Source organism: Melanostigma gelatinosum (genome assembly GCF_949748355.1).
Source record: "Melanostigma gelatinosum genome assembly, chromosome: 9".
In the NCBI taxonomy this organism is placed as follows: domain Eukaryota; kingdom Metazoa; phylum Chordata; class Actinopteri; order Perciformes; family Zoarcidae; genus Melanostigma; species Melanostigma gelatinosum.
This window is the reverse complement of record NC_136642.1, coordinates 22759338-22780580: the sequence shown is the minus strand read 5'-3', so window position 1 is coordinate 22780580 and position 21243 is coordinate 22759338. Positions and strand designations below refer to the sequence as shown.

General features: G+C 42.4%; 1 protein-coding gene across 5 annotated transcripts; it reads left to right on the top strand.

Moving 5' to 3' along the window:
- The first annotated feature begins 7825 nt into the window (after nucleotides 1-7825).
- Nucleotides 7826-20910, top strand: LOC306781726 (aldehyde dehydrogenase, mitochondrial-like). 5 transcript variants are annotated; one of them, XM_079274719.1, is made up of 9 exons: nucleotides 7826-7930; nucleotides 9999-10130; nucleotides 12792-12896; nucleotides 13388-13528; nucleotides 14051-14130; nucleotides 14790-14901; nucleotides 16228-16356; nucleotides 16929-17042; nucleotides 18915-20910. In XM_079274719.1, exons 2-9 carry the CDS (start codon nucleotides 10014-10016, stop codon nucleotides 19053-19055), a joined length of 939 nt encoding a protein of 312 aa, XP_079130845.1. In that variant the 5' UTR covers nucleotides 7826-7930; nucleotides 9999-10013; the 3' UTR covers nucleotides 19056-20910. The 5 variants fall into 5 exon arrangements, with proteins under 5 accessions (XP_079130845.1, XP_079130846.1, XP_079130848.1 ...); XM_079274720.1 differs by lacking the exon at nucleotides 7826-7930 and adding an exon at nucleotides 8570-9372; XM_079274722.1 differs by lacking the exon at nucleotides 7826-7930 and adding an exon at nucleotides 10878-10937 and having other exon boundaries at nucleotides 9383-10130.
- Nucleotides 20911-21243: the final 333 nt, after the last annotated feature.

The window sequence follows — 21243 nt, the reverse complement described above, 5'->3', positions numbered from 1 at the left end:
ACACTGATGGAAACCAACGCCTACTGGGAGGGGCCAAGGTGGATGGACATTCACGGCCTCCATCCAGGCGCCATAACGTACAAACGTGCCACGCCTGCATCTTTGACTTTGGCCAATGTGTATCAAGGGGCGGACCCCTATATTAAGTTTCACGCTGATGTGTTGAAGCGTGTCTCATGGTGAATCTCTGCGAAGTTCATCCATTAGCATCCAAGCTTGTTTGATGGCTGGGCTGAATAACTTTGTTGATAAATAAATCTATTGCTTTGATTTAACTATACGCCTCTGAGAGCTTCTGTTTCATTCTTAAACCTGCTCTAAGTGTGAAAGACAGCTACAACATTTTTTTCACAACAAAGTGGTGACCCCGACGTGATTGATATGATACGGAGCTTCGGGTTGGAATGTTAACAGACCTCTCTATCTGTGTTTCAGAAAACCCTGGTATTTGCCACCAGGTATTTGAGCCCTGGTATTTGCCACCAGGTCGTGCCTGCAGTTCGGGAACAGTCTGATAGTGTCGACACATCTCAAGGTGAGCAGAAGCCTATTTAACTGAATTCTGCGTATTGTATTATAGTCATAAAACTAAATTAAATCCGACTGTCCGAACTGTAAGTATTACATAGTCATAAAAGTATTGTAAAGAGTAATCACACAGCAGCAGGGTTGTTCAGCCCAGCATTTGGGGTTTTTTGTACATATGCGTGAATGAGTCCAGCAGAAGACGTTAGATAAAAGGCGAAAAATGATGTTTTTTGTGGCAGCGTAGAGTGAAGTAGTGTGAGACGCGGTCGCGCGCCTCTTCTGTCGCGGTCACGCGCCTCGCTTGAAGCGCTCAAATTCCTGCCACAAATAAAGCGTAATCTTTAACGTAATTATAGGACGTCTTGGGCTACGAAGAAATTGCATAACATGACGGGGATATATGTATATGTCATTGATGTCATTGATAAACTGTATTGAGAAAAAGTGACTGCGGAATTCCCGTATTAAGAGCATCGAGTCTTCGGACATTAACTCGTGAGTAGCGATCCAGTGAAAAATAATATTACTCTGCTTAGAGTTTCCTCGACGGAGTTTCTGGACGAGAGCACAGAAGTTGATTATATCGGTGTGTTGTTAATGACGGACGAGATTAATGAAAATGGCCAGAACGTGTACAGGTCCAGAGATGACCTAGGATAAAAAAGCAGTTAAATTGTGTTGGTGTACAGGTCCAGAGATGACCTAGGATAAAAAAGCAGTTAAATTGTGTTGGTGTACAGGTCCAGAGATGACCTAGGATAAAAAAGCAGTTAAATTGTGTTGTTGACGTGCTACCCTGATGGTGTAGTGGTTAAAATAACGGTCTTCCACGCGGTAGGTTCGGGTTTAATACCCGACTGTAACATTGTTTTTGACAAATAAACAGCGGCCGTTGTGATGTATTAAAGCGCAGCGCTCTTTGATTTGTGTGTAGGATAGGGACAGAATCCTTTATAATTTGACTGTTTGTTTGCTGAAAAAGCATTTGTTTTTCATTTGTATCGTGGTCGAGAGGTCAGCGGTACACAGTCTGTTTGCTGAGTTTGAGTAAAAAGAAATTGCTGTTGGAATATAAAATAGTGTGTCTAAAAAAAAAAGAGCTGTCCATCTCCTTAACGGACCGCGCTTGTGTTTATGATTTGACTTAAAGAGACAGAAGTGTATGTTCTAATTTGTGTTCATTGTTTCACTGCATTTGTAAAGATATTAATTTCCTTCTAGACCGTATTTGTGAATTGTGCGCATTTCAGATTTGGTTTTAATTTGTGTTTATCATTTGACTGTGTTTGTTTGCTGAGAAGCAGTTTGCTTAGTTTGAGAAAAAGAGCTGTACATCTCCTCTAAAGTTCCGCGCTTGTGACTGATTTATGCTTAAAGAGACGGCAGCGTGTGACTTTGATTATTTAGTATGAATGCGTGTGACTATTTGCTGAGCTGTACGTTTTCACTTTTGTTCATCATTTAACAGCGTTTGTAAAACTCTTCACTTCATTCTGAGACCGTGTTGTGACGGCAGAGTATTGATTCAAGTTTGTTTGAATGAGTGGAACTATTTGGAGCATACATGAGCGAGCTGACAGCTGAGCCGCTGAGGAGTACGTTTTAACTTTTGTTTATTTGTTTGACTGTATTTCTAAAGATATTCCTTTACCGTATTTGTGATCTGTGCGCATTTCAAAAATGGCAGTGTGTTGCAATTTTGTTTGAATGAAAGTGAATGTTTGAAGCGTACATATGAGAGAGAGAGAGCTGAGGCTACAGTCGAGTTGTTTCAGATGTCCGTGTGCTTATCACATCATATGCTGAGGTTTTGAGATGTGTGGCAACAAGTTCGTGTGTGATTTCAAAGTTGATGGTCAGTTGAGCAGAAAAAACACACATTATACACAAGCGTTGCATTCACACACACACATAAATCACTAGAATATGCTGAGAGACAGCTGAGGGTTAATATAAGTGTCAGTTTTACTGGCGTAGTTAAAAAACTACTGATTTATTGGAAAATTGGGTTCCCCAGGGACTGTTAGCAAAGTCTAATGCGGAAACACAGCAGGGATTCATTCAGTCAAACAGACGCTGGGAAAATAAGGGAGGAATAAGCATTCCTGATAACAAAACAGTTGCAGCCGTAGGGAGTGTATCGGCTCCAAGGACAGAGAGCTGAAGGAAACTAAAAAGGGGGGTTTATGGGCATATAGTTGCCATACTAATCTGAGAAATTCGAAACCACGTAACACACACACACCCGTACTAGACAAAGCACCCCCACTAACTTCTGATTCAGATGATAGATGATCTAAACCATAGAGTTACAGCCATTGATTGAGTAATTAAAAACATAGACGTTCACACCTAGCAGGGGTAAAAAGGGGGAGTTGTAAATAACATATATTCATACACTGTTAAATAATATGCGTTATACTTGTAAAGCTATATTGCGGAGTTGTGAGGTCACTGTATGTAGGTCAAAAACGCCGAAAGGAGCATTCCGTCATTCTTTCGTACAACAGGAAAAGATAACAGTGACCCTGGAATGTAACGCTTGCTTAAACCATCAGATTAGGGCATAAAACTGCCATCTTAGAGTGGGAGAAGAGTTTCTTTTTATCTATTCACACAGAGACCTCGAAATAAGTTTAGAACTGTACTGATTTCGAAGGACATTTGACATGAGTTTTGGCTCTTTCTGTGGCCACTTCAGGAACTGCAACAGGAACAGTGGACAGGAGCTTTGGCTCCATCGGGTGGACATTTGGGAATACTGAATTCAGACTTTTTTATTGAACACATTGCAGAGGAGGAAGTCATGTCAGCAAAAGTGAGCACTTATCTGTGCAATTTGGAGAATGACTGCTGCAACTATTGGCCTCAAAAGAGAACCAAGGTCCAAACATGTAGGAGACAAGTCACATTCCTGGGTCGCACTCTCTCATCTAGCGGCCTGGCTGTCAGCACAGCCCACAGAGACAGCATTCTCCATCATGACAGACCTATCACCGTGGGACATATGCTGTCATTCCTGGGTCTAACAGGCTACTCTCGTAGTCACATTCCAGACTACGCTGACCTCACCACCTGTCTCAGAAGCCTGCTTAAGGAACCAGGAACTAGGAACACCTCAGCCCCACTTGTGTGGACACAAGAAGCAGACGTGGTGTTCACCACTCTCAAACAGACTTTGTCACATGCCTCGGCACTTCAAGCTCCAGACTATTCACTCCCTTTCCACCTAGATGTTTCTGAACAAAGAGGAGGGATGGTAAATGCAGTTTTGTATCAGAAAAAAGGGGGAGAAGGAGCTGCATCAAAGAATCCTCCTAAGCAAAGAAATTCTCCTAAGCAAAGAAATTCACATTCGGAGCTGCAAGAAAATCGAAAATTCAAAAAGAATGCACAAAAGCACACATTGCCTATGAAACAGGAAGAATGTTGCTACAAAGGAGATGAAGGAAACACAGCATCCTATGCTGTGGTGAGACAATTCGAAGATATGGGACACTCAATAGTAGCATCAGGTATCCTACCTCAACCAGCATCAGCGCAACTGGCAGAAGTCGAAGCGCTCATACAAGCCTTGATAATAGCAGAAGGAAAATCAGTAAACATCTTCACAGATTCTGCTTACGCACATGGAGCAGCTCACGTTGATGGGCCCATGTGGCGAAGAGGAGGATACAGACCAAAACAGATGATTCTGAAAATAGCCATACAAGAACCAGAAATCACTGAAGAAACACTGATTGACATACAGAAGAAGGCTGGACCATACGAATGGTCCGAATGGTAAAGGAAAGGAGCAACAAAAGGAGAAAGTGGACTTTGGAGATCCCATGAAGGCAGAGTGGTAGCACCAGCAGAATTGTGTGTCTCACTGATATCAGAGGCACGCACGAAGGAAAGAAAGGAACATTGCAAAGAATGCAAGCACTGTGCCTCTTCTGCGACGAATGCACCACCTGTGGGGATCATAATGTGAAGTGGCTGCAGACAGAGCTGATACTCCGATAATGGTTCACATTTCAGTAATAAGCATTTGCAGGAAGTAGATATGGATCAGTGTATCATTCACAGTCACAAGGACTGGTAGAGAGGGCAAATCAGGCGCTAAAATCAAAAATAGCGAAAACATGTGTAGCATCAAAGCTGACATGGGTTGAAATTTTACCACTAGCTCTAATGGCAATGAGGAGCGCACAAGGAAATAAGACGCATCTTTCACCACATGAGTTAATGACAGGGAGGCAAATGCCTGGTCCTCCAAGAGACGGTAGTCATATACATAGATATACATAGATACATAGATGTACATATACTTAGATGTGCAGCAAGTTGAAATGAAGGCATATATGACTGCATTAATCATTCTCACGGAGGCTCTCTCCAAACAGGTCCAGCGAACCAGTGCAGCTGACCAGGAAAAGGTAAAAAATCTCATCCGAGAGGGTGACTGGGTCAGGGTCAAAGTTCATAAGAAAAGTGGACTGACCCCAGGTGGACAGGGCCGTACGAAGTGAAGGAGGTTACTTCACACTCGGTCCAAGTCATAGGTAAAGCAGGAGCACCTTGGCACCACCTGTCACACTGTGCCCCAGCATCTGAGCCGTCCAGACCTCTAGCAGAGGTCCGAGGTAATCTGACGCAAAATGCATAATTTGTTTTGTAATTTGTAATTTGACTTTTCAGCAACCACCAACAGGTGATCCAATTAGCTACAGGACATGGAAACGACAATGTTTGGTTAAATTGAATTGTTGATAATGCTATAAACAAAAACAAAATGGGTGGCTGTATAGCTTGTGCTGCAGCTAGACCAGCTAGGTTCACCGAACCAGCACCACTATATCCTGAATCTGACCCAACAGGATACGCATGCATGACAAATATGACTAAAATGGCTACTCCATCAAATTGCATGACTCTGGCATCCATATTTCCACCAATTGATAACGCAACTGCAGTAGGATAGTTCAGTCTGGACAAAGGTCCAACCTACATAGATACAATCAGAGTGAACCAGAGGAGTGCCTAATCAATACAAATTGGTATATCAAATTGCAGCAGGTTTTGAGAGTATCGCAAGTATTATTCCATGGATAACTGTGAATAAAATGTTGATCGTATCAATTATGTGCATTACAATGTTCTTCGTTTGGCTAATCATACTAGGGATGCAATAGAGGGTCTGGCTGAGCAGCTGGCCCCCACTTCTTTGATTTCTATGCAAAACAAAATGGCTTTGGACATGTTGTTTGCTCAATGTTTGGAGACCTGTGTTGCGCTATCGTCCCCAACAACACTGCGCCGGACGGTTCAGTCACAAAAGCACTGAATAGTCTGAGGGCACTGTCAAACGAAATGCAGGAAGCATCAGGTGTGAACAATCCATTTGGAAATTGGATGGAAAACATGTTTGGAAAATGGAAGCACCTGATCTTGTCAATAGCAGTGTCAGTGGGTGTGTTCATTGCAATATTGGTCTCATGTGGATGTTGTATAATACCCTGTATTCGTTCTTTGGTTGGCCGTCCTATCACCACTGCCCTCTCCAAGGAACCATCACCACCCCCTCCTTATGGAGCTTACCCAGTAGGGGAAGAGCAGAACAGCCTGGTAGGGTCAGGAGAGGCAGAGGCAGACACCAGCGTGTGAACAGGGCAGAAAGGTAAAGAAAGTGACGTCCTTCAGACGTCAAGAGAGGGATTTGTTGATAAAATTAGCTTATATACAGCTTAATCAGCAGCTAGTTTATATGCAGCTTTAAGTAGCAACTAGCTTATATACAGTTTAATTAACAGCTAGCTTATATACAGCTTTAAGTAGCAATTGACTTATATACAGTTTAATTAATCACTAGCATATTTGTAGTTTTAATAACCATTAGCTTATGCAGCTCTATTAACCACTTATACAGTGCTCACAGCATACAGCAAGGCCAGAGAGAAGCAGGTGAAAGGTTACTTATTTAACTGCGTCACAAGGAACAGGCAGCCATCTTTCAGATAGATAAGACAGCGAGATTCAAGCGAGGGCCAACGCCCCAGCTGAGCCCGGCTTCTTCACACGCTCTTTCTTAGGACCTCTCGCATGCAACACCTCACTCACACTGATGGAAACCAACGCCTACTGGGAGGGGCCAAGGTGGATGGACATTCACGGCCTCCATCCAGGCGCCATAACGTACAAACGTGCCACGCCTGCATCTTTGACTTTGGCCAATGTGTATCAAGGGGCGGACCCCTATATTAAGTTTCACGCTGATGTGTTGAAGCGTGTCTCATGGTGAATCTCTGCGAAGTTCATCCATTAGCATCCAAGCTTGTTTGATGGCTGGGCTGAATAACTTTGTTGATAAATAAATCTATTGCTTTGATTTAACTATACGCCTCTGAGAGCTTCTGTTTCATTCTTAAACCTGCTCTAAGTGTGAAAGACAGCTACAACATTTTTTTCACAACAGTATCAAAGATGGATAACCGAGGAAAAACGGTTTTCTGTACAACAGAGAATGACAACCAGCTCGCTCACTCTGTTGAGGATCTATCCTTCCTTCAGATCATGGAACGAGAGTTGACACAAGATGACACAAACAGCTGGGTTGCTCCTCTCCCTTTCCGTCACCCACGGAGACATCTCCCTAACAGAAGACTATGCTCACAGCCGTCTAAGGTCGGTGCGACAGATGTTACAGAAGAAACCTGGAATGAAAGTGCACTTCACTGAGTTCATGCAAAAAATGCTTGACAATGAGCATGCTGAGCTTGCACCACCACCACTCAAAGAAGGGGACATAGTTCTGATGAAGGACAGTCAGACAAAAATAAATCAGTGGCCAATGGGAGTTGTTGTGAATGCTATTCCCAGTAAAGATGGACTAGTAAGAAAGGTGGAAGTAAAAGTGACAAGAAATCAGACACTCAAGATATTCTCCAGACCCATATCTGAAGTGGTCCTGCTTTTCTCCCAGAAAGACAGTCATGGGAACGACATGTCACACAGTCCAAAGCTTGCTGAGGGCAAAGCCATAGGTGGGATGAGTCGCTGAGTGACAGCCCGGTCAACTCACTGTAAGACTGCAGTCCTACATTTAGTACAGTAGCAGTTCTCCCGTACAGACTCGGATGAGAAAGGACTGTGGGTTAATATGTACATAGTGGCATATGTCTTAATATGCCAGGCTTGGAGTGTATTGTATTCAATGTATTGGTTATTTTATATGTCCTTTAGCAACACCTAGTGGCGATTGTGAATAGCTGCACTCAACAGGAAGTGAGCGAAGTGTAAATAATCAGAGTAACAGGAAGTGATGTTCTAGAAGTGCCTGTGCCCATGGACTCATTGACTGAGCATCTGTGTTCAATCCACATAATCCTGTGCCTAGAAGTCCACAAAATCAGCTTAATCTGTAAGTGTGTTACTATTTACAGTTATATTAACATGTTTATATTCATATTTCTTTGGTTTGTGTTAGTAGCATTTATACTGATGTACTAGCTATTATTAAGTACTTACAAAGGCACTTACGTTTTACAAAAAATGTTACATATTTTCCACCATTAAACCTTGCCAAATACAACAACCTGTCTGTTCCTTGGAGGATGCGGTGCTGGGAAATATATTGTCAAGCTGGGTGTATTGCTGAAAACCAGTGGTGTATAAAGTACTCAAAAGCCATACTTGAGTAAAAGTAAAGATACCTTACTGGAAAACTACTCCAGTAAAAGTAAAAAGTCACCTATTAGAATACTACTTGAGTAAAAGTGTTAAAGTATCTGATATTTATTGTACTCAATTACAAAAGTACTTAAGTGTCAAAAGTAATTTTCTGATATTGAATGTACATCACAACCTGAACATTAAATGAACATCATAACCTGTTCATTGAAAGTAAAAGTACAAGTAAATGCTGTTAATAAAAAAGTAAAGGGTCAGAATTTTGAGAATTATGAAGTTTATTCTTTTAAGTGCTGTGGCACCATGACCAAGGACATGGAGCTGTGTTGAACATAATTGGGTTGGCTGTGATCCATCCAGGAGCAACAATGTTCAACATAATATATTGTACATAAGTATACTTTTGCATCTACTATGAACTTATCATCATAATTCTCCGAAAAGCAATATGACACTATGAAGGAGTTGTAACAGTGCGTTTATAAGTCTGCTCATTAGACTAGAGGATGTAGAGGCCAATGCATAATATTATGTTCAGCAAAACATATCCACTTGATGCATCAGGTCAGTGTTTAGAGAAAGGACGCCTGCCTTGTAAACTCCTATGGGCTGATTTGAACACAATAGACAAAGGTTTTGCTCAAGCTGAATCTGCAATTGGGCGACTGCTACCATCATAACTCCATCTGATCATCCACAACATGACTCAAATATCAAAACATGATCAATACTAAAGCAGCACCGAAAGTAACAACACAGTCATTACTTGTAACTGAAAAATGTCCTGTTCATCTTCAAAAGAAGTTGGTTTTCAAAATTGTGAGAATTCCGTCTCGCTCTTCTTGGGCTGAAGACTAGTCCTGCGATGCTAAATAGTCTTTCACAGGCCGCTGAGGCAGGTAGAGGTGTGTTCAGCGTCACAGACAGCTTGCACACAGCTGCGAAGGATTTCCCTAATGCTAACGCTAATGCGAACGCTAATGCTCACACTAATGCTAACGCTAACGCTGCGCTCTCTCGGCTCCCGTCAATCCTATGGTGTGGTGGTTAGCTATAGCTAACGTTAGCCAAACAGTGCTGCACAACTGTCAACACTTCCTCAGCTCACTAACTCGCTAGCGATCCACGGGTGTTGGTTTTCGTCGCCACCGTCGTTTGTTGCGGGAGTAGCAGGTGCTTCCATTTCTGCTTCCATCATGAAATCAGTCATCGTAGAGTGGAATTATACTCATGTAGTCGCCCACTAGCTTATAGCATGTAGCATCCTGGGAATCAAAACACCGCGGCTTTGAGATCACTTGTTTGCAATTGTGCATTAACGTGATTAATCAATGATTTAACTTGCTGCTAGGACCACTGATTCACCAAACCTGCTGGCTTGCAGTCTGTGTTCCACCACAGTCCCCGACGCTGCTCTCATGATTCATTTTTTTCTAAAGATAGATTTGATTTTGTAGCGAGTAACGAAGGTTTCAGGGGAAATGTATCGGAGTCAAAGTATCGGTATTTTTTGCAAAATGTAGTGAAGTAAAAGTAAAAGTCAACAGAAATATAAGTAGTAAAGTAAAGTACAGATATCCAAAAAAACTACTTAAGTACAGTAACGAAGTATTTATACTTCGTTAGTATTTATACTTCGTTACTGCTGAAAACTACATTTTACGAAAACAACTTTTAGTGAGGACAGCGCAAGGGCAGTTCACTTACGTAACGTCAGTCACGAACGTGGACTAGCCCCGCCTCCTCTCTCCGACCTCCACGAGGGGCACGCAGATTTATAGAGTCGCCTTTGCTTGCAGGAAACAGAAAGCACCATGATCCGTACCGTGTTTTCTCGGACCCTCCCCAGACTGAGCAGACCGTCAGTGTGTCACTACTCTGCGGCTGCAATCCCCGCACCCAACACCCAACCGGAGGTCCACTACAACAAGGTAAGTTAGGCTACATCTAGCTTCGGCCAACTGGGCAACAAGTGTGTGTGACTGGAGAACATAAATGAAACGCATGCCTTTAAGAGCACACGGCGGTTACAGCTGATAACGCTGTCTCCATCTGCGTCGTTGCGGAAGTGTAGCATGAAATGCACCTTTTAAACCAGGGGTTTCCAAAGTTTACGGCTGGGATCATGATCGAGTAGTGGTAGTAATAATATTGATGGTAGCAGTAATAGTAGCAACAGCAAAAGTTATAGTCGAAGTAGTAATACTATATTAGCAGCAGCAGTAGTTGTTGCAGTATTAGTAAGAACATTCATTTTTTTTAACAAAAAAGCCTAATTTTGAGCTAGTTTAAATACAGTTAATCCATGGGGCTTTTATTTTGAAAGGGTGGTGCTGGGTGGGGGAGAGGAGACATAATCATCATGTTTGACACACAAACAGAGGTTATTAAATGCCTGGCTTCATCACCAGCATTTCAATTAGAATTCACTCTTTGGGGCTTTTATGTTGAAATGGGGTGTGTGTGTGTGTGGGGGGGGTCCTCTAAAAGTCTCTAAGACCTGAATGACTGTATGAGAGAGAGACATAGACAGGGAGAGAGCGGGAGAGAGCGAGAGAGAGAGAGAGAGAGAGAGAGAGAGAGAGAGAGAGAGAGAAAGAGAGAGAAAGAGAGAGAGGCTCTGATATCTCTGGCAAACTTTGTCATTTGGAGATTGTCAGATGTTTTATCTTTTACAGCTTACATGACTGCTGTCCTGCTCTGCTATGTCTTTCCTCGTCTCTCCCTCTTGTGTCGCGGTAAGTGTAAATGTCACGCGAATCAGGAAACTTATCACAATACACATGTCTGATTGGCCGAGATGCAACACGTAACAGCTGCAACAAATCATGTGTGTATGAATATTCTCCATAGAGATCCCATTGAAAATAAAAAGCTTAATAATTCAAAAAGTTTAAAGGTTAGAAATATAAAGTCATAGCACCCCTCTGGTGAAAGAGCTGAGCAAGTTAATAGTTGAACGGTTTCTGTATTGTTGGAATGCTTAACAGCATTCCAACAATTACACTATCAATAGTGAGGACGATTGATAGTGAGAATAGGAGTAAGATGCAGAGGTTTTTCTGTCAAAAGACTGTAAACATCACAGACTCACGTGGATTCAAATCAGAAGGACGCACTGTTAATAATTTACGGTATGAACGGGAATAACCTCACCCTTCACCTAACGAGATGTAACTTCTCTCCCGAATAGGATTACGCAATTGGAATTTTGCCAGATTCCCTCCCGCCCCATGACTCTGGTTTGTAGGCTGCTCCAGCACTTCAGACACCGTTCAAGAAAAAGTTAATCCTGGACCCTGATCGTAGCGTATCCAGCACGTGCTCCAAAGCCAAAGCAAACCTTGGAACGTTCCTTCATCACCACTACTACTGTTACTTATACGACAACTGCTACTACTAGTACTGCTATTCATGCTACTAAAAGTAGTAATACTACTACAGCTATTAGTACGACTGCTACTAGTACTACTGCTACATCTTCTACTGCCATTACTATTACTACTACTACTGTGATATTAAATACTACGACCAATACTACAGCTGTTACTATGACTACTGATACTATGTCTTCTACTACTTCTTCTAATTACTAATACTTCTACTTCTAATAATACTTCTACTACAACTTCTACTACGACTACAAATATCACTACTACTAGTACTTATTCAAATGCTACTAATACTTCTACGAATAATACTTGTACTAAAACTTATACTCCTGCAAATATCATGAATTTTTTTAAGCCACAGAAACTGTTCAAATATCAAAATGTTCAGCTCTTTCAGGAGCGGTGTGATATGACTTTTCATATTTGTAATCTTTAAAGTCTTTGAATTATTAAGGTTTTTGCAATTTGTTTTTGAATTGGATATCTATTTTCAGCAATGTTTTTGCGATTAATTTCAGTTTTCAGCATTCCAACGCATTTTCAGCAGGAAATGCTTTTCTAGTTCAGTCTGTAACTGCATTTGCTTTTGTTAGTATATTAAATTCCTTTTGATTTAAACTTCAACCAGCTGATTCGGCCCTGCTTGCTGATGGAGGAAAGAGAGCAGGGGGGGGGGCTGCCTCTTCTCCTCTCCTCTGCGTGCTTCTTCTCCTCTGAAACAAGGAGGGGGGCTTTTTCCTTTGCCTTTTGTTTGAGAAATTGTGAACATCACTCCATGCATTTTTTTATACAACAGGCTATTCTCTTCATCATCATACACTCTCTATATTTCATCTATGTGGGTGTTTCTGCAATATGTCATCGGAGAAAAAAATCACCTGCATGAATTGTAATCATCAAAGTCTGTAATCGGCTACATATATACAGGTACACTAAATTGAATTAAGATTTGAATCTGGAACGTTCTGGTGTTTTTCACCTGCTCTTCCAAAATGTCCTCACGACAACAAGACAGTAACGTCATTTTTTAATTAGTAAACAATTTACAAAATGGACATCATGCTGTGTTAAATCACGTGAGAAGTAGGTTCATTTTCTCATAGACTTCTATACAATCAGACTTATTTTACTTCAGCAGTGAACAAAATGTTTGTTGTGGTATGAATGCAGCCAATGTAATGATACATTTGAATGTTTCAGCTCTTTATCAACAACCAGTGGCAGGATGCAACGAGTGGGAAAACCTTCCCTACCATCAACCCGGCGACTGGGGAAGTCATCTGTCAAGTTGCAGAGGCGGACAAGGTAAACACACTGTCTGATATATACAGACTGCATTCATTCATTCATTTATGTTCCAGTGAAGGGGAGCATTTGTACGGGACATTTAGTGGAGCTGGAAAATAACACTAAGCTGAAATTGAGCTCGGTAGGTCCAACTGAAATGAAAATGCACGTGTATCTGCTACACAAGGCAGATGTGTAAACCAGATATTGTAATTATAAAACTGAGAATAAAATCTAAATATAGTAATGAATGCAAACAATGAAATGGCAAAAGTTGAAGGATTCAAAACAACAACAATGTTAAACGTTAGATATTGATTGACAGCGTGACACAGAAGTTTTTATATGATCTATGAATCAACAGAGAAATGGATTATACTTCAGATGCTATTGATTGTTTTGACTTCAGTTTACTGTCTTTAAGCCCTCCAGCATTTGATCCCCCAAAGATATGTTTTCACAAGAGTATACTTTTAAAACTCACCAAGTGAATCATTTTATATTTCCAGGCAGATGTGGACAAGGCGGTGAAAGCAGCATGTGATGCCTTCAGGTTGGGGTCCCCTTGGCGACGGATGGACGCCTCTCATCGCGGCCTACTCCTCAACCGATTGGCCGATGCCATTGAGAGGGATGCTGCCTACCTTGCTGTGAGTCATCGTTAAATGTCAACACAAAAAGGAACCAGAATAGATCCGTACAGATTGTCTAAAACTGACAATGCGGTCGTTAAATTTCTACAATATTACTGTTGTGTCATCCCTTTTCTACATGTCTTTCTTTTTGCACACCATTCAGAGAAAATGCCAAAAATGCCATTTACCATTGTGCCTTAATTGCTAGCTAACTAGTGGACAGCTGGCTAGTTATTGCTTTATTGCTACACTGGTTACAGGAAATTAGAAATGTGGTTTCCTACGCTGTGACCTGTTTTTTTGGTGAGTTTTTGAATGAAGGATTGAGTTGTTAAATTTGAGTCATTTCCCGATTTGCATGATATCAGTTTAGTTTGTACAGAAATTAGCCCACAACAACGGTCCCAACGGTACACACAAAAATGGCCGCCGCTCTGACCAGCCTGCTACGTTGATTTGAATGTCCGTTCTACTGCTATTTTATTTCCATGGTTACCATTATTCATCCATAATTCTGATATTGTGTCGTTTGCACAGGAACTGGAGACCCTTGATAATGGGAAGCCATACACCATGGCCTACACCGTGGATCTGCCCCTCGTGGTGAAAATTTTCAGGTAAAGAACAAACGTTTTCAAAATGCAACCGTGATATAACAGTGACTCGATACTTCTCACTGAAGACTTCGGCTGCCTCAGTCTAGGCCAGGGGTCTCAAACTCCCGGCCCGCGGGCCGAATTCGGCCCACCACGTCATTTTATGTGGCCCGCGAATCCGCCAGCAAAAAAAAAAGTTTTAATTTTTAATTTAAATTATTTTAATTTTTTTTTAAAGTTAGACTAATAATAATAAAAATATCCCTATTGTCGAAATTATGAGATAGAAAGTCATAACTATGATAGAAAGTCATAATTCTGAGATAGAAAGTCAAAATTATGAGATACTTAAACACAGTCATAGAAGCAGCTCTTTGGCTGGTTACTGTACATTTAACATGGAAATGTATTGTGAGCACATTGAAGACTACTTTAAACTGTGAATGCAGAGAGTTATTTAACAATATGTTACGAGTAGTTACATTTACAACCGGCCCTTTGCGGGCGACCGTGATGCTGATGTGGCCCGGAGTGAAGATGAGTTTGAGACCCCTGGTCTAGGCGAACGATACAGGCTCATCCAGCTCTTTGGTGTAAAGTCATAGGTGAGTCATACGGTGAAGTAGCTCTGCTTCAATTATACTATTTTAATAACATGGGTTGAAACCTGTTGTGTTCAGGTACTACGCAGGCTGGGCGGACAAATGGGAGGGAAAGACCATCCCAATCGACGGAGATTATTTCTGCTACACGAGACACGAACCCATCGGAGTCTGTGGACAGATCATACCGGTGAGGGGGGGGGGGGCAGGCAGGCAGGCAGGGAGGAAAAAGTTTCAAATATCTGTTTTAAAGCGATAGTTCCGATATACATCAGTTTTGGGGGATTTTACAGTTTTCCTTCTTTCCCAGAGTCAGAAAGGACAGAGCGGTTTCATGTATTTGGTGTAGTCTGAAGTTACGTCAAACAACAACATTAGGCAGTCTTGGCTCAACTGTTGTCTGTGGGATCAAATACCACGATCATGATCCCAGCCGTAAACTTTGGAAACCCCTGGTTTAAAAGGTGCATTTTATGCTACACTTCCGCAACGACGCAGATGGAGACAGCGTTATCAGCTGTAACCGCCGTGTGCTCTTAAAGGCATGCGCGACCGGCGCTGGTATGTCAACAAAGCAAGGAGATGCTCAGATAACAACGCTCACAGGGGAGGGGGACTTTATTCTCTGTTCACATAGACACTATATCTTTAAATAATAGTTGTTTGCTATATCAATGCTCTGAATGATGTTTATTACACCTTTTTAAGGTAAACTGAAATTCATTCAGGAAGGACGGCTGGAGTAGCAGATTAATGTGTTTAAAGGCTTATCAGTTTGTGTCACGTATGGTTCTAAGTCCTGCTGTGAATGCTTGGGTGGGTGTGTGTGTATTCTGTGTCTTTTGACTTCTAGGTGCAGCTCCCTAACGAGTGATTGAAGGCACCTGGATGAAGACGTGGATTACCTATATAAGCGCCTCCTTGCTCCGCCCTCTCTCTCTGTCGCTCTCTCTCTTTCTCTCTTATCTGCCTGGCACCAGACCCGGGTCTGCAGTGGGATTTGCGCACTACAGTTTACTTGTCCTGTAAATAAACTGGCAGCTGTGGTTGTTTATAACCTAACTTGGTGTTGCGTCCCTCCTATATGTTGCGATTCCCGAGCCGGTCGTCACATTCGTTATACTGACACACAGGACTTTACAGCTCTGGAAATATTTTGATCAGGTGTGAGATAAACGGTAGAAATACGGGTTTCACGTTGCGAAATAATCTACCAGGAATATGAGCTTGCATTGTTATTGACGTTGCAGCAAAAGTTGAGACTGGTTAAACTTTTTCGTTTGCCGAATCACCCGGCATTGTCTGGCCTGAACCCTCTGTTTTGGCATCACCACTGCGTTGATGGACTGGCTATTTTTTAGCCATGTGTTAAGTGACCTTAACACAAATCAGAACACAAGTCAGAAAGCTCAAATCATTCAGGGTGCATGCACAGCTGAAAAATGTAGTTGTAATCTTGTTATTTATGTCAAGTTGTAATACCTTTTACTCCTGATGTCTCCTCCTCTCCCTGCAGTGGAACTTCCCTCTGCTGATGCAGGCCTTCAAAATTGCCCCTGCCCTGGCGACCGGTAACACTGTGGTAATGAAAGTGGCAGAGCAGACGCCACTCACAGCACTCTATGTGGCCAGCCTGATTAAAGAGGTACTGCGTTTCTTTTTCCTCAGTAACACACCATCAGTTAACGGTACCAAAAACATTTAAATGATCGTAAATACGATAGAAAGGGACGTTAAGACCATCTTTTCCATTTCATCCCTTACAAATATTACATTCCTGTGTAACCATTCAGCTTGTAAATTATGTTTTATCAAAGTAACACATTCTATATTCTTCAACCTTTAATCGAGCTGGGCTTGTGTTGAAGCTTGCACTTGTCTGTTGTGTGTGTCCCCAACATTAGAAATGTCTGACGTGGTTAATTTAAATATGACCTGCCTGATCGGACAATTACTTTATCGTGCATTGACGCATTTTCTAAATTTATTATAATTTAAAAAAAAAAATTTAAATTGAAAGACGAGAGACAATACATATTGTGGCCTCAAGTGGCCATTCGATGAACTGCACTTCTGCGTTGGCGTCACTTTTCAGCCTCTGAGGTTGCCGCCTAAATCACATAAACCCTCGTTGACACAAAAGTCACCTCTTTTAGATGGACTCCACCATAACAAGCAGCATTTCTCAAGCTTTTGTTGACTTGGCTCTGTTTCCAGGTGGGTTTTCCTGAAGGTGTTGTGAATATCTTGTCAGGCATGGGACCAACAGCTGGTGCTGCCATTGCAGGGCACATGGATGTTGACAAGGTGGCCTTCACTGGATCCACAGAGGTAGGACTATTCTCTGTTTCTTCACCTTTAGTCATTTTTGGCAGCAGTGTGCAAAATGCTCTGGCAATTGGGGGGGGGGGGTTGAGTTGCTTGCTAATATCAATTTTGACAATGTTACTGTGTCTCACAACATCTGTACAACTGTACTGATTTCGAAGGACATTTGACATGAGTTTTGGCTCTTTCTGTGGCCACTTCAGGAACTGCAACAGGAACAGTGGACAGGAGCTTTGGCTCCATCGGGTGGACATTTGGGAATACTGAATTCAGACTTTTTTATTGAACACATTGCAGAGGAGGAAGTCATGTCAGCAAAAGTGAGCACTTATCTGTGCAATTTGGAGAATGACTGCTGCAACTATTGGCCTCAAAAGAGAACCAAGGTCCAAACATGTAGGAGACAAGTCACATTCCTGGGTCGCACTCTCTCATCTAGCGGCCTGGCTGTCAGCACAGCCCACAGAGACAGCATTCTCCATCATGACAGACCTATCACCGTGGGACATATGCTGTCATTCCTGGGTCTAACAGGCTACTCTCGTAGTCACATTCCAGACTACGCTGACCTCACCACCTGTCTCAGAAGCCTGCTTAAGGAACCAGGAACTAGGAACACCTCAGCCCCACTTGTGTGGACACAAGAAGCAGACGTGGTGTTCACCACTCTCAAACAGACTTTGTCACATGCCTCGGCACTTCAAGCTCCAGACTATTCACTCCCTTTCCACCTAGATGTTTCTGAACAAAGAGGAGGGATGGTAAATGCAGTTTTGTATCAGAAAAAAGGGGGAGAAGGAGCTGCATCAAAGAATCCTCCTAAGCAAAGAAATTCTCCTAAGCAAAGAAATTCACATTCGGAGCTGCAAGAAAATCGAAAATTCAAAAAGAATGCACAAAAGCACACATTGCCTATGAAACAGGAAGAATGTTGCTACAAAGGAGATGAAGGAAACACAGCATCCTATGCTGTGGTGAGACAATTCGAAGATATGGGACACTCAATAGTAGCATCAGGTATCCTACCTCAACCAGCATCAGCGCAACTGGCAGAAGTCGAAGCGCTCATACAAGCCTTGATAATAGCAGAAGGAAAATCAGTAAACATCTTCACAGATTCTGCTTACGCACATGGAGCAGCTCACGTTGATGGGCCCATGTGGCGAAGAGGAGGATACAGACCAAAACAGATGATTCTGAAAATAGCCATACAAGAACCAGAAATCACTGAAGAAACACTGATTGACATACAGAAGAAGGCTGGACCATACGAATGGTCCGAATGGTAAAGGAAAGGAGCAACAAAAGGAGAAAGTGGACTTTGGAGATCCCATGAAGGCAGAGTGGTAGCACCAGCAGAATTGTGTGTCTCACTGATATCAGAGGCACGCACGAAGGAAAGAAAGGAACATTGCAAAGAATGCAAGCACTGTGCCTCTTCTGCGACGAATGCACCACCTGTGGGGATCATAATGTGAAGTGGCTGCAGACAGAGCTGATACTCCGATAATGGTTCACATTTCAGTAATAAGCATTTGCAGGAAGTAGATATGGATCAGTGTATCATTCACAGTCACAAGGACTGGTAGAGAGGGCAAATCAGGCGCTAAAATCAAAAATAGCGAAAACATGTGTAGCATCAAAGCTGACATGGGTTGAAATTTTACCACTAGCTCTAATGGCAATGAGGAGCGCACAAGGAAATAAGACGCATCTTTCACCACATGAGTTAATGACAGGGAGGCAAATGCCTGGTCCTCCAAGAGACGGTAGTCATATACATAGATATACATAGATACATAGATGTACATATACTTAGATGTGCAGCAAGTTGAAATGAAGGCATATATGACTGCATTAATCATTCTCACGGAGGCTCTCTCCAAACAGGTCCAGCGAACCAGTGCAGCTGACCAGGAAAAGGTAAAAAATCTCATCCGAGAGGGTGACTGGGTCAGGGTCAAAGTTCATAAGAAAAGTGGACTGACCCCAGGTGGACAGGGCCGTACGAAGTGAAGGAGGTTACTTCACACTCGGTCCAAGTCATAGGTAAAGCAGGAGCACCTTGGCACCACCTGTCACACTGTGCCCCAGCATCTGAGCCGTCCAGACCTCTAGCAGAGGTCCGAGGTAATCTGACGCAAAATGCATAATTTGTTTTGTAATTTGTAATTTGACTTTTCAGCAACCACCAACAGGTGATCCAATTAGCTACAGGACATGGAAACGACAATGTTTGGTTAAATTGAATTGTTGATAATGCTATAAACAAAAACAAAATGGGTGGCTGTATAGCTTGTGCTGCAGCTAGACCAGCTAGGTTCACCGAACCAGCACCACTATATCCTGAATCTGACCCAACAGGATACGCATGCATGACAAATATGACTAAAATGGCTACTCCATCAAATTGCATGACTCTGGCATCCATATTTCCACCAATTGATAACGCAACTGCAGTAGGATAGTTCAGTCTGGACAAAGGTCCAACCTACATAGATACAATCAGAGTGAACCAGAGGAGTGCCTAATCAATACAAATTGGTATATCAAATTGCAGCAGGTTTTGAGAGTATCGCAAGTATTATTCCATGGATAACTGTGAATAAAATGTTGATCGTATCAATTATGTGCATTACAATGTTCTTCGTTTGGCTAATCATACTAGGGATGCAATAGAGGGTCTGGCTGAGCAGCTGGCCCCCACTTCTTTGATTTCTATGCAAAACAAAATGGCTTTGGACATGTTGTTTGCTCAATGTTTGGAGACCTGTGTTGCGCTATCGTCCCCAACAACACTGCGCCGGACGGTTCAGTCACAAAAGCACTGAATAGTCTGAGGGCACTGTCAAACGAAATGCAGGAAGCATCAGGTGTGAACAATCCATTTGGAAATTGGATGGAAAACATGTTTGGAAAATGGAAGCACCTGATCTTGTCAATAGCAGTGTCAGTGGGTGTGTTCATTGCAATATTGGTCTCATGTGGATGTTGTATAATACCCTGTATTCGTTCTTTGGTTGGCCGTCCTATCACCACTGCCCTCTCCAAGGAACCATCACCACCCCCTCCTTATGGAGCTTACCCAGTAGGGGAAGAGCAGAACAGCCTGGTAGGGTCAGGAGAGGCAGAGGCAGACACCAGCGTGTGAACAGGGCAGAAAGGTAAAGAAAGTGACGTCCTTCAGACGTCAAGAGAGGGATTTGTTGATAAAATTAGCTTATATACAGCTTAATCAGCAGCTAGTTTATATGCAGCTTTAAGTAGCAACTAGCTTATATACAGTTTAATTAACAGCTAGCTTATATACAGCTTTAAGTAGCAATTGACTTATATACAGTTTAATTAATCACTAGCATATTTGTAGTTTTAATAACCATTAGCTTATGCAGCTCTATTAACCACTTATACAGTGCTCACAGCATACAGCAAGGCCAGAGAGAAGCAGGTGAAAGGTTACTTATTTAACTGCGTCACAAGGAACAGGCAGCCATCTTTCAGATAGATAAGACAGCGAGATTCAAGCGAGGGCCAACGCCCCAGCTGAGCCCGGCTTCTTCACACGCTCTTTCTTAGGACCTCTCGCATGCAACACCTCACTCACACTGATGGAAACCAACGCCTACTGGGAGGGGCCAAGGTGGATGGACATTCACGGCCTCCATCCAGGCGCCATAACGTACAAACGTGCCACGCCTGCATCTTTGACTTTGGCCAATGTGTATCAAGGGGCGGACCCCTATATTAAGTTTCACGCTGATGTGTTGAAGCGTGTCTCATGGTGAATCTCTGCGAAGTTCATCCATTAGCATCCAAGCTTGTTTGATGGCTGGGCTGAATAACTTTGTTGATAAATAAATCTATTGCTTTGATTTAACTATACGCCTCTGAGAGCTTCTGTTTCATTCTTAAACCTGCTCTAAGTGTGAAAGACAGCTACAACATTTTTTTCACAACAGTATCAAAGATGGATAACCGAGGAAAAACGGTTTTCTGTACAACAGAGAATGACAACCAGCTCGCTCACTCTGTTGAGGATCTATCCTTCCTTCAGATCATGGAACGAGAGTTGACACAAGATGACACAAACAGCTGGGTTGCTCCTCTCCCTTTCCGTCACCCACGGAGACATCTCCCTAACAGAAGACTATGCTCACAGCCGTCTAAGGTCGGTGCGACAGATGTTACAGAAGAAACCTGGAAT